At 50.9% G+C, this 13,060-nt stretch overlaps 1 protein-coding gene across 4 annotated transcripts in view; it reads right to left on the bottom strand.

The window, feature by feature from the left end:
• MTUS2 (microtubule associated scaffold protein 2) overlaps window positions 1-13,060 on the bottom strand; it is a 350,179-nt gene that overhangs the window by 4,957 nt on the left and 332,162 nt on the right. For all 4 annotated transcript variants that reach the window (XM_039255683.1, XM_039255679.1, XM_039255682.1 and 1 more), the window contains 4 exons: window positions 8,545-8,650; window positions 6,014-6,087; window positions 1,762-1,860; window positions 387-506 (listed from right to left, as the gene is read on the bottom strand). In XM_039255683.1, the coding sequence (XP_039111614.1) occupies window positions 387-506; window positions 1,762-1,860; window positions 6,014-6,087; window positions 8,545-8,650 (399 nt within the window). The remainder of the gene's footprint in view (window positions 1-386; window positions 507-1,761; window positions 1,861-6,013; window positions 6,088-8,544; window positions 8,651-13,060) is intronic.

Below are 13,060 nucleotides of genomic sequence, written 5' to 3' on the forward strand. Positions count from 1 at the left end.
GATCCCTTATTAGAACTCCCGGCTTCCCAGGGGCACCTGGGTGGCTCAGGCCATGGAGCATCCAACTTCGGCTCAGGTTACGATCCTGTGGTTTGTGAGTTTGAGCCCCAAGTTGGGCTCACTGCCATCAGCGCAGAGCCTGCTTTGGGTTCTCTCTTCCTTTCTCTCTCTGCCCCTGCCCCACCCTCCCCTCAAAATAAATGAATAAATAAGCTCCTGGCTTCCTAAGAAAGGCCTGGAGGCTAACCGTGGCATTTCTGCTCGGGTGAAAGCAAAGGACAGGGAAGGGCCCACCGTCTGCATACCGTTAACTAAGACACAGGTGATGACGGTAAGACATACCCCTCAGGTTACTGGGGCACTCCCCAGGACACAGGCCGACTCACCAGTTTTTCTAGCTCAATAATCTTCTTTTCCTGCTGGTGTATTTGCTGGTTCTTCATCTCCAATACCTGCTTCAAACTCTTCATGTCTTCTTCCAAGTGCTGATAGGGAGCCAGTGCAATCTACAACGATAGGAGCAAGAGCTGCTCAGCAGAGCAGAGCCCGGTGTGCATCCCGTTCAGTCACGCCCCCCATAACAGGCTTCCCAGGAGACCCCCCAGTGTGAGCATGAGCACACTCCCAGCCTTCCCCGATCCAGATGCCCAGGCTCTCCCCGGGGAAATGCTGCGAGAAACCCAGCTCCCTGGGGAATGAGAGAGGTAAGGCCGTCATCCACTGATGGGTCTGGAGGATGCTACCGGCCCATCCCCCAAAGGGAGCTCATGGAGTAAAAAGAGTAGATTCAACATTGGCTTTAACACTACTCCTAACACTACTACTAGATGACTTCATTCAACAGACAGGTCAGGATTCACAGGTCTCCCCTGTGTCCACGGAGAGTGGGGGGTGGGGGCGGGAAGGAATTCTTGTGTAGGAAGTGAGCAAAGTGGTTTTAAAAGCAGAAAAGGCATTTTAGAAAAATGCTAGAGTAAGGCTGCCAGATGTAGCAACACAACAACAAAATACAGGACCTTGAGTTAAGGCTGAATTCCGGATGAACCCCCTTTCTTTTTCTAAGTGTCAGTATTACATGGGATATATTTATGCTAAAAAATTCACTTATAATTCAAATTAAACTGGGCATCCTGTATTTTATCTGGCAACCCTCCATCAGAGGGAAGGAATTTTGCCAGCTTTTCTGGGAGAAAAACTCCCCTCAACTTCCTAACACAGCCATTGGGTACCTGGGGGAGTAGAGTGGAGGGCAGGTCCTGGCTCCACTCTCCCAAGGGGGGTTGAGGGGTGGGTTCCCAGAACGATGGGTCCCACCTCTACTCTCCCCATGGGGGTGGAGGGGGGCTTCCAGGGAGGTGGAGGGGCGGGTCCCACCTCTACTCTCCCCAGGGGGGTGGAGGGGTGGGACCCCAGGGTGGGGAAGGGGTGGGTCCCAGCTCCACTCTCCCCAGGGCGGGTGCAGGGGTGGGTCCCCAAGGGGATGGAGGAGGGGTCCCAGTGGGGAGGGCTCCCAGGCTGTGTGGAGCACAGGAGCTCAGGGCTGGGGAGTAGAATCTGCCAAAAATAACATGCTGCCAGAGAACCCCACAGCTGTCCTCTGTGTCAGGAGAGAGGCACTGATGGGGACGTGCCCCAGCCAGCAGTGGCTTCAGCAGTGGATCAACACAGAGGTCTTGTCACTGGGGGAGACTGTAGAGGTGGCCCCGGTGGGGGGGGGTGCACCCTGTGGGAGCCGCAAGGCTGAGGTGGGGGCATGACTACCTCCAGCTGCTCTTCGGTGTTCTTCCTCAGGGCCTCCTCAAAGCGTCTGGCTCGGTCCCGCAGAGACTGGCTCTGGAAGGTCAGTGTGTCTACCTGGTCCTACAAGGGGCGACAAGGAGACCAGCTCAGTCCATGGCAGACACGGCAGCCCTGGCAGCAGTCAGGCGATGGCCACCCTGGCCCTTCGCCGGGTGGCAAGGTCGGAGGCTGCTTGGATTGCCTGTTCCACAGGCTCTACAAAGAGGGGGTCAAGTGGTATCCATGCCACACCCCGGGGAGAACTCGGAGCAGGCAGCCGACTCTGAGAGCCACCCAAGTGGGGGATGCTACCCTTCCTCCCCTAAGAAGCAGCCTGATGGGGGGAGGCATTTCATGATATAATCTCTGAATTTATTATTTAATGATTATATATTATTATTTAACATCTGACTAAATGATATGATTGAATATCATAGAGGCACACTACCAACAGAGGGAGGCATCTGGTCCCTGACTTTAGAAAGAACAAGACACCCCTCTCAATGAGGAGCTGCCCTCAATAAACCATTGAACCATCCTTGACTTCCCTGTCTGCCTGAGACCCCCTCCTACCACCAAACATACTCATTTTGGGGTCAACGCTCAAGTCCTGCCAGTTCCACCGGCTAATGTTCCTGGAGTCCACAAACTCTCCGGGTCCCTCGCCCCCTTCCTGAACTTTAGCCACGTGGCTGGCTCTTTCCTGGACATGGTGCCTGGGGTGGGATGCTTCCGCCCTCATTCTGGAGTCGGGGGGCGGGGAGCCTTCTAAGCTCCCCTGAAAACCTGAATGCATCACCCCCTCCATGTAAAACTCCACTGGCATCAAGACGAAGTGCAGACTCTATACCATGTTCCCGTAGCTTCTGATCAGCCTTTCTCGCCTCCCAGCTCGCTCAGTTCTCACTGCACCCCCACCCCCCAACCTGCCCTTCCTTCCAGCTCTCCTGCTAGGAGTCCCTCAGCTGGCCAGCTCCCTCTCCTTCTCGGCTCGCTTCTCGCCTCCCCTTGACCCTCCTGGGCCACAGGGCTGGGTTGCATGTCCCTGGCACAGGCTGCCACAGGCACTGAGTCTGTTCTCCTGTTTAGAGCCTCTCCCTGGCTGGACCAATGCTCCTGGAGCTCCCCCCCCGCCCCCCGCCCCGCCACACTGCTTACGGGGCAGCCCTGTGTGCACAGGCGGAGAGGATGGAGGCGTGTCTGAGGAGGAATCATTTCCTGCCCTGACAGCCAGGCAACTGCACTCAACCTTGCAACCCCAGCAATGCCTGGTCACTGCAGCTGAGCAAAGGATGCTGGGAAGTGGGCTTTCTCTTGGCTCCCCGCACAGCGGGAGATGGGGCCCCATTCATGCAGAGTATTCCAAGGTACTCCACCATTTCTGTAACACTGGATCATAGGAACCAGGGTCTCCCCAGGAACTCTTCCGGCAAGAGAAGTGAGCTCATCCCACTAATATGAAGAGCTAGATATTGTAAGCTATACAATTCCACATGAAAATACTGTAACGTATGAAGTGCTGGCTTGACTGTTTCTTCAGTTTGCCAGAGGACCTGCTTTACAAACCATCTTTGGCAGCTTCCTTTTCCTCTTTTTCCGTTTTTTAATTTTTTGTTTCCAGTTACTTCCAATTTCGTTTTTAAGAAATAAACGCCCTCACGGTGCCATTAATTGCAAATGCTGGTGCATCCGAGCAGTATAGTGATCAGTGGGCGTTTGTACGTGCAGGAGCTGGTGAGTGGAGATCACAGCCCCGGGCCAACCCAGCTGGGTCTGGGCACAGTCACTGTGCGGCTACAATCACCTTCTAGAACATGACTGTAAAAATGTACCGCTACATGGCTCCTATCCCACACCCGTCCGCGCTGTCCAAGGAAGCATTTCTTTCAAGTCTCTCCTCTTCCATTAAAAAAAGCAAAACACTGAAAGATGCATCAGGCGAATGCCACTCAGGATGGATCTAACATGGCAAACTGCATGTTAGACATGGTTTTCTGCCTTGTTCACCGTTACTCAAAACAGACCACAGGTGCACAATGGTGCCACCAGAATCAGACAGAACGGACTGTTTTTCAACTTGGGTTGCCTCCTTTATGTCCAGCCAAAAGGCAGAGAGCCCTAGCTGGCGACCTGGCCCAGCATAGGCCACTCAGGGGTTAAACAATGGCATCATAATAATAATAGTAAATGCAACAATGCTTGAAACTATTATAATAGCAGTAGCCGCTACTTAAAAAAAATAAAACTTTTTTAACGTTTATTTTTAAGAGACAGAGGGAGACAGAGCACAAGCAGGAGAGGGAGACACAGAATCCACAGCAGGCTCCAGGCTCCGAGCTGTCAGCACAGAGCCTGATGCGGGACTTGAAGTCACAAATTGTGAGATTGTGACCTGAGCCAAAGTCAGACGGTTAACTGACTGAACCTCCCAGGTGCCCCTGATGCTTTTTAGCATTAACATGAGCCCACCTCATGTTAGACACTTTACATTGTTTACCTTAATCTGCTCCTACCTTGAGGAAGGTACTGTTATCATGCCCATTTTACAGATGAGGAAAGTAAGGGTTACAGAGCTTACGTAACTGTCCACAATTTCAAAGCTAGTAAGAGGGGTACAGTGGGGATTTAAACTCAAAGCTCAAATCTCTTTCCCCAGACCTGTTTCTATAGCCACCAGTAGCCCAAAAAAGAGCGGGGGCGGGGGGGGGGGCTCAAGCAATTCCGTCCTATTGACATCAAATATTCTCCAGCCCAAATGAAATCTGCCCACGGAGAATCACCACTAAAGTATGTGCAGTTCACAACAGTTTAATGCTAGCGGCAGCATGAAGACTCACATATGAAACAAAACTCTCAATTCTTTGGGTTTTGGACTGGATGGGGGTTTTGTTCCAACACAGTACGGTCCTGGTTTGTGCGCCCTAGGGGGTGTGCAGCTGACGGTGGGGGATGTGGGGTCCCTGGAGGCAGTTTGGGGTTAAGGTGCCGAGGATAAACCACGTGAGGGCGGCATAGGCACACTGCAGGACCATCGATGGATCGACGGGTTGGGAGTGGGCTTGCAACAGGCAGGGTCTCACTTTAAAACTTCTGAATAGTACGCTCAACAGTTTTGACACTGGCTCTTACACAGTCCTGGGTTCTCTTCTTGGTGGGCCAGCTCTGGACAGTGAACACTGCCAGGGGAAAGTGCCCCATCAAAGAAGCAAAATCCTTGCCTTGTGATACGGTTTTGGTACTCACCTCCCACAATCTCCCCATTTGAGTGTTCCTCATATTTAACAAAGAATCTTGTTGTGATTGGGGCTGCCATGGTTGGGAAGAGAAGCGGGGCCACTGACCTCACCCTTGCTTCCTAGGCAGCCCTGCCCTGGGGCGGGGGCTGGCCTGGGTCTCTAGAAGGCAGGAGGGGGAGGCACATGGTCTGGGAGACCCTTCCTTCTCCCCACAGAGGTCAGAGGGAAGCCAGGCGGCTCCTGGTAGCAGAGAGCCACATTTTCTGTAGGTTGGCGGTGGAAGGCAAAGAAAGTTGTCTTCATCTCACCCACTTCCGGGTGACTGAAGCCCCTTTGATCATTCCCAGAACATGTCCTGTGACATCTATCCTTCACAGCCCTGTGACCGCAGCCCCCTGCCTAGAATGCTGTCCTCAAGTCCTCCCTTCTCCGACACAGCTCAGGTCAGACACGACGAGAGGGGAACAGCATCTCAGAACCCCTGTGGTGCTCATGAATGGCATCATTCACTGGGCGTAAGCACGCATTACCTTTTGTGCTGTCACTGTTTAGGTCACAGCTGTCTGAGTGGACAGTGACTTCCCAAAGGGCAGGGCTTAAGTCTCATTTACTCATTTACTTCTATATCTCAGTGCTTAGTACACAGTAGGTGCTGGATAAATGTCTGTGTACAGGCACGATGACACTGCCATTATCTTGATACCAGAGTTAAGAGAACGAATACTGACTGGGGCACCTGGGTGGCCCGGTTGGCTAAGGGTCTGACTCTTGACTTCAGCTCATGTCATGATCTCACAGTTCATGAGATCGATTGAGCCCTGTGTCAGGCTCTGCGCTGATAGCGTGGAGTCTACTTGGGATTCGCTCGCTCGCTCTCTCTCTTTCGCTCACTCTCTCCCTCTCTCTCTGTCCCTCCCCCCACTCATTCACGCACACATTCTCTCTCAAAACAAATAAACTTTAAAAACAAATACACCTTTAAGGGAATGAATACTAACCTGTAATGACAGCCTCAGCTTTTCAAAATTTTCTTCTAATTCTTTCTTTTCAAGCTCATGGGTGGACATCAGTTCTGGAGAGAAGAGATCAATAGTTAATTTGGTCTTTTGAAAACGATCAAAGATGACTCTGCCAGACTTAGGACTTAGGTGAATAAGGGACCCTGGTATATTGCAGACTGAAGCCTAAATAGACTTCTCCATTATTTTGAAATTGTACGCAGCGCCAGTTAGAGGACAGTGAAAGGAGGAGGAAGGGGACAAGACAAAGAAAGAGAAAGAGGGGAGAGCAAAGGAGTGAGGGAGGGAAGCAAACAATACAATCGTGATCATGAACACATCTCCATAAACACCCGTGCACGTACATGTTACACACACACACACACACACACACACACACGGTTCCTACAACCTGCTTTCTCACCGCCCTGGCCAAGTTGGATTCCCCATGTACAATACTCATTGACTCTCCAAGCTTTCCTCATAGAAGAACAACTGGGTAATCCAAGTTCAATCACTCTTCTTTCCACGATGAAGCAGCAATCTGGGGCTGAAGACGGTGGCCTCCAAGGAGAGCACTGTCAGCAGCCACAGTGCCACCCCCCACCCGGAGCTAGCTGGGGAATGGGCATGTGAATGGGGCCGCTGTTTCTGCAACGACCCCTTGGTGGCCTCTGGGCCATCCTCCGGAAACCACAGATCTCTAGGATTTGCTTGAGCAAAGATTCGATATTAAGATGCTCAGACAGAAAGACTAATTGGACTGGTTCCTCCCGCAGAGTCTGGAACAATTCTATCCCGTGACAAATGTCATTCTGGTAATAATTTGTAAGTAAGGCAGAAAGAGATGTCATATATGAGTTATTAAGCAAACGGATTCTACTTTCCTCCAGATGGGAAGAGACTTATTAGCTGGGCGAAGCTTATCTCATTCTGGCTACACAAGCAATTTGTTTTCATGGTATAACTGCAGGGAGGAAAGGTCTCATTAATCAGCCAGGATCACATGCTTAGAACAGGAGAGCACTGGAGGTCAGCAATTATCATTCTGGCTGGCATGAGCGGCAACTAGGAAAGACTTTGTGGTTTCCATTGACTGAAATCTTTTAAGTAATGATGGTGAAAGTCTCTAAGAAATCCAGTTGTTTATAGCTGAAATTACATTTGGGGGGAAAAAAAAGTTTGTGCTGATTTCATTGATATAAAGCCATGTAGCCTTCTGGTCAACCTGGCTCCGTCTACATGATTAGTTTTAATGGTCATTGAAAGCACCATCCTGACCACAGTAATAAATTTTTTAGCTATCATTAAATACATCTACAATGCCTTGACATTTATATATAATTCAAAGGTCTTGGATATGGCGTCTAAGTGAGATTTCATTCATCACAAAAATCTACCAGGCCTATTTTTATGAAAATACAGAAACAAAAGGCAACACAATAGCCTTAAATAATTTTAAGGGGCGCCTGAGGTGGCTCAGTCCGTTAAGCATCCGACACTTGATTTTGGCTCAGGTCATGATCTCATGGTTCATGAGATCAAGCCCCATGTGGGGCTCTGTGCTGAAAGCACAGAGATTGCTTAGGATTCTCTCTCCCTCTCCCTCCACCCCTCCCTTGCTTGCTCTCTCCCTCTCTCTAATAAATAATTATTTTTTAAAAATTAAAAAAAATTAAACTCTAATGTGAAGTTTCAAATTCTTAAAATTTATTAATCTATGTATTACATTTCATTGTTTTAAATATACTTTTCACAATCAGCTGACTAGGAGAAAACAAGCAAGGGGGGTAGACATTGAAAAATAAATTGTAAATGTTAATGTACATGTATGTCAAAAAAAAGGTTCCTTCACAAGGTCAAAATCTTAGTAGAATCAGTAAATGCTACTGTCTTTGTGACCCACAAAAGCCTCTACGTACTGAAAGATAATTCAAGTTACAAAAATGTAAAAGGAAATCCCACCATTTGGAACTCCACTTAGCCCACAGGGAACACGGTGCAGGACTGTGAGGTGTGGAGATGCAGATCTAGCTGGACGCTGCTATGGCCCCGAGGGCACCACAAATGTGGGGGAAGTGCACTGACCTGCAACGGCCTGACATTTTGTTTTAAGACGTTTTGAGACAAGATAAAGCCCAGGATCTCCAGGCCTGCTTTGGAATAGTGGTTCTCAAGACTGGGGACCCGTCAGAATCATCTTGGGAGCTGTGAGCAATCATGACGGCCAGCAGCACCCCATGGCAGCCACAGAGGAGCCCCGGGTGGGACCGGGGCCGGGCGTCGGCCCCTGAGACAATGCTCTAGGGTTCTCATTCCAGGCCAGGCTGAGGGGGAACTGCTTCTGAGGAAGAAGGAGTTCCCTGGATGGGTCCTGGATTTCCATCTCTTCTTTCCACAGGAAGCAACACAGAAGACACAGCAGGAAGGAAAGGAAGGGAAAATGGGAAGAGGAGCAAGAAGGGCAGGCAGGAAGGGTGTGGCTCGCATGACCCGCCCTGGATGGCCCACATCTCGAGGCTGCTAGCTACCTTGGACCTTGTGGTGGTGGTCATCCTGCAGGATCGCGATGGCTACCGTGTGGTTACTCTCCATCTCCAGGACAGCGGCCTCATGGCTGGCCGTGATATCTTCTACCTGAAGGAGGCCACAGGTATGGTTAGACACAGACTGGGGGGGTGGGTGGCAGCAGTGTCCTTGCTGCTTGGAGAACATGAGTAGAATTCCACCAGTAGAAAGGTCTGTGGCCCCAAATGTCAAGGGCAAGATATTCTGCTGAGATGACGGCTATCCCGGGCTTGCGCCAAGGGAGGAGAGCAGTAGAGCCAGGCTTTGGTGATGACATGGCCCTGAATTAGGCATGGGGGGGGGGCGCTACAGGGAAGTAACTGCCACAGCCCGGCTGTCCACAGAAGATGGCGGCTCCCCATAGGGGCCAGCTCCCCACAGTCATCTCTTCACGGGCCTGGGCCTGGCTTCCGACCCACCCCCTTCCTACTCCTGTCCCTTCCCCGTCACCAATCACTATGAGGCAGTGGTATATAAGGAAAAGAAGAGGGTCCTCTACTGGACGCTCCCCTCTCTGTTGCCCAGTGACAGACGGGAGCATCAATGCACAAGGCACATTAAGTGACCTAACCTCTGTGAAAGCACCTGCTCTTGGTTACTGCACTCAGTCACAGCAACATCACAAAGTAGGTACTTTTATGCCCATGGCCAAGGGCTCGTCAATGTCTGACTCCACAGGCAAAACTCTCTCAAACACACGGTGTTGCCTCCCCCAGCAAGGCTGCCAGCGAACGCCTTGGGACCCTCTCACCAGCACTGAGGCAGGCTGGCGGATCTGTGTGCGCTCGCTGCACCTGCTTCCGCGGAACCTGGACCTCCCGCCCTGGCAACATGGGGCTGCTCCCGTTTCCCTGGCTGAGGGCACATTTCCAGACTGTAATCACAGGTGATGCAGCTGGTTCAGGATTTTTATTTTCCCCCTTCCCGATCTCTGCAAACCAGCACTCCCTATGTGTTTTCTGTGTTTCTTATTGTTGTGGCTATTGCTTTAACTTCAAATATGGGACGTTCAGGAGCAATTGCAAAAAAAACCCCAAACCCAAACCAAAAAAACCTCTCCCAATAATAGCACACCAGAAGAATGTTTTTCCAAATTCCTGGTCCGTGACCCACTGGTAAAAAACACCGCCGTGTATTACATCACGCCTGAGTGTGCATGCCCCTAAAACCCAAGTTCCCCAAAGCAACACTTTCCCTTCCTGTTTGCAATAATCTAACTTTAGCATTCCTATCTATTTTGTTTTCCAAAATGCCAGTTGAGAAGCACTAAATTTATTTCACAGCCTACTGTGTTGAAACCTGGCATTTGAGAAACACTGAACCAGGAAATGGGCCCGGGCCCTGAAGCTCTCTGGTGGACCAGTTGCTTCTCGCAATTACATTGCTTCTCACCAGTAACATTCAGCCACCCACTCAGAGGGGGTCTAGGTCCCTCATCTGTCTGGGCATAATTCACAAGCTGACCTGTGATCTGAAGGGAGGAAGGTTCTCCATGAGAAAGGAAGCCCACTCGTAAAGTGGATGCACTGGAGTATTTTTATTTTAAAACGGGATAGATTCCTGAAAACTTCATTCGCTAAAACAGAAATATCACTGGCAAAATCAACAATGAACTCCACTGTGTGAGAAAAGCTGCATTATCATAGGAAAATGGACATGGAGGCATGGGTTCTCATTTATTTACTGGCCCTTCTTGATTAAACAGTATTTTCCTTACGGCTCAGAGCTCTAGTCCACCCAGCAGAAAGGCTGATCACCACACTGCTTCATTGTCCAATTCCTGTTTATATGAGGTTGTTACGGCATCTTCGTCCAAAGCCTTTTAGTCTCTTGAAAAAGTAGATCACTGGCTTTAAAAAAAATGGAAATAACTTTTCTTCCTGCTTTACTACTGATGTCAGTTAAGCCCACAGAGCACTAGAGGAACAAGGACCCATACGCTATTTGGACTTATGTTACCCAGTTCGGTATAAAGGAAAATCTTTCATCAGGCCTCGGTATGATTCTAATTTATTGGGCTCTTCCAGAAACTGCCATGGGTGGTTTCAGGAAAGAGGCTAAGTTCCAGAAGCGTCCCATGTACCCCTGGAGGGGGTATGCCCTGACTGGCAATGCTGCATTATGTCTGTGGCCAGACACATGGCCCTCTGGTCTGGTGGAAGGCAAATCTTTGACTCAGTGGTGATAAACCACTGCCCCCAACATGCGAAGGATGATGTGAGGGCACGACCTAACTGCCCCAGCCCCTCAGAGGTGCTTTTAGGAAGGAAGTACTAAGTCCGTAACTCTGAAAGGCAATGAGAGGAAAGCCCAGTATGTTTTGAAGGAAACCAAGGAGAGCAATGAACCAAAATTTGGGCATAGTAATCATTACTCTTCAGCAGTTAAGGTTTCTATACGTCTTTATGGTTTTTAAAGAATACCAGAAAGGGGCGGCTCGCTCTTGTCACAGTATGAATCCCCACGACATTTCTCACGGCTGCTGGCTTCCGCCTGGAGCACGGACTCACAGTCCCGAGCAGCCAGTAAGGGCTGTCAGCCTGAGAAAGCTGCTCAAGGCACGTGAGCGGACTCATGCCAAGTTGAACCGAGGGAAACACAAGGTCACTTTGGGCACCGAGCACCCAGTCAGAGGCAAGAGGCACTAACTTAGATTGGGCCACAGCGAACTCGCGCTGGGTGAAGCATCCTTCTTTTCCTTTTAGGACCTGGGGTAGGCTCCCTCGAACCCCGGACCATCCTCCTCCCTTCTCCAGGGACAGGGAGCTGAGGGCTGTGCCACAGAGGAGTCGGTCACTGTCAATGTGTCCGTCTAGTGGTGCCAGTCATGCAGAGACACTGCTCCACTCCACGGCCGCTCGCCGGACAGCGGGGCCGCCTTTAAGCAGAGCAAAGGCTGGGAAAACCACCTTCTCAGTGAGGCAAGAACGCCACTGTCTAGCCTGCCTCACTGAATACTTTGCAAAATGCAATTGTCTGAGGCTTTGGCAATTCACTTACCTTTAGAATGAAGCAGCCAGTGCTGTGTATTGACTTGGTTTTACTGATTAAACCCAAACCAGATTAAATTCCCATTTACCCTCACTCCAGACACCATATTCATATCTGATGAGACAGAGGGAGCCCGCCCAGGCGTACTCCCTCCAGGGCTCTCCTAATGTTCCTCTCTAGATAACAAGGAACCCCTCCTTCCCTTCCATTCTGGTGCTGCTACAGTGTCCTGGGCATGGACTCAGGGCAGGCAGCTGGCCCAGCCACAGTCCCCAGGCCACCTTCATCGCGTCCTCCACAGCCCAGCACGGGTCGCCCCTCCACAGCCCAGCACATGGGCATCAGTTCACAGAAGCCCCTATCTTCCCGGTACCGCCTCCAACCCCCTGCCTGTGGGGGCTCTGGTGCTGGAAGCCTGAGGACCCCTGGGGACCTCACTCTGTCTGATTAGGGAGACTGCACTTTCCGCTGATGGAAGCTGACTGCCTGCAACGCAGGCCCAAAGAGACATAATGCAAGATGATGGGCAAAGTGGCCTCTGTACATTCTGATCAGGCATGGGGAGGCTGAGCCCGCCAGTGCATCTATAAGGATGATTTTTGGGGGGGGGGGGAAAGGGTAGAAAGCATGTCCGGGATAGGAGACAAAGCGGGTGGAAACTCCCGAGGACCCCATCTGCTCCTCAAGGAGGGCTCTGCTCCCGCTTTACTGAGCATAACCCATAACGCACGTAGGAACGAGCGGCCCCGGACTGGTGGCTTCCGGGCCAGGTTGGGGAGTAAGACAAACTGCCAAAGGGTCTTGGAGTGAGGGGGTCAAAGTTCATAGATCTGATCCCTGAACACCAGACTCTGCAGCTTAGCATCTTTGGGGAACAGCCACAGGCAGCCCAGAGAAGGAACTACGTTTGGGGCAGGAAGGGAACAGCATATGTGTTTAGAGGGAAAATCGGTTTTGCGTGCTTCAAGAAAGGGACGTTCTGGGGGCGCCTGGGTGGCTTAGTCGGTTAAGCGTCCGACTTTCGCTTAGGTCACGATCTCGCGGTGCGTGGGTTCGAGCCCCGCGTCAGGCTCTGTGCTGACTGCCAGCTCAGAGCCTGGAGCCTGTTTCAGTCTGTGACTCCCTCTCTCTCTGACCCTCCCCTGCTCACGCTGTCTCTCTCTCTCTCTCTCTCCTAGAAATAAATAAAAACATTAAAAAAAATTTAAAAAAAAGGGGGCGTTCTGGAAATCTGGCTCCTATTAATGTTCAACTAGTGACACATAATAGAATGAGAGCTGACTTTAATGAAACACCTTTGAGTCATACGTTAAAAACAGAAGTCATGCCATATCTTGGAAGTCACTGGAGAGGCCAAGAGGTAAGACCACTAACCCTGCTGGCGCCCCTAACCGGGGACTTGGGGACAGAGCCCTGCACATCCCAGGATCCCTGTGGTGCTGGGCCCTGGGGGAGATTTTACCAACTCCCAGGACAGGACCTGCTCAG

The sequence above is a fragment of the Hyaena hyaena genome, unplaced genomic scaffold (genome assembly GCF_003009895.1).
Source record: "Hyaena hyaena isolate Hyena2069 unplaced genomic scaffold, ASM300989v1 scaffold_11, whole genome shotgun sequence".
Taxonomy (NCBI): Eukaryota; Metazoa; Chordata; class Mammalia; order Carnivora; family Hyaenidae; genus Hyaena; species Hyaena hyaena.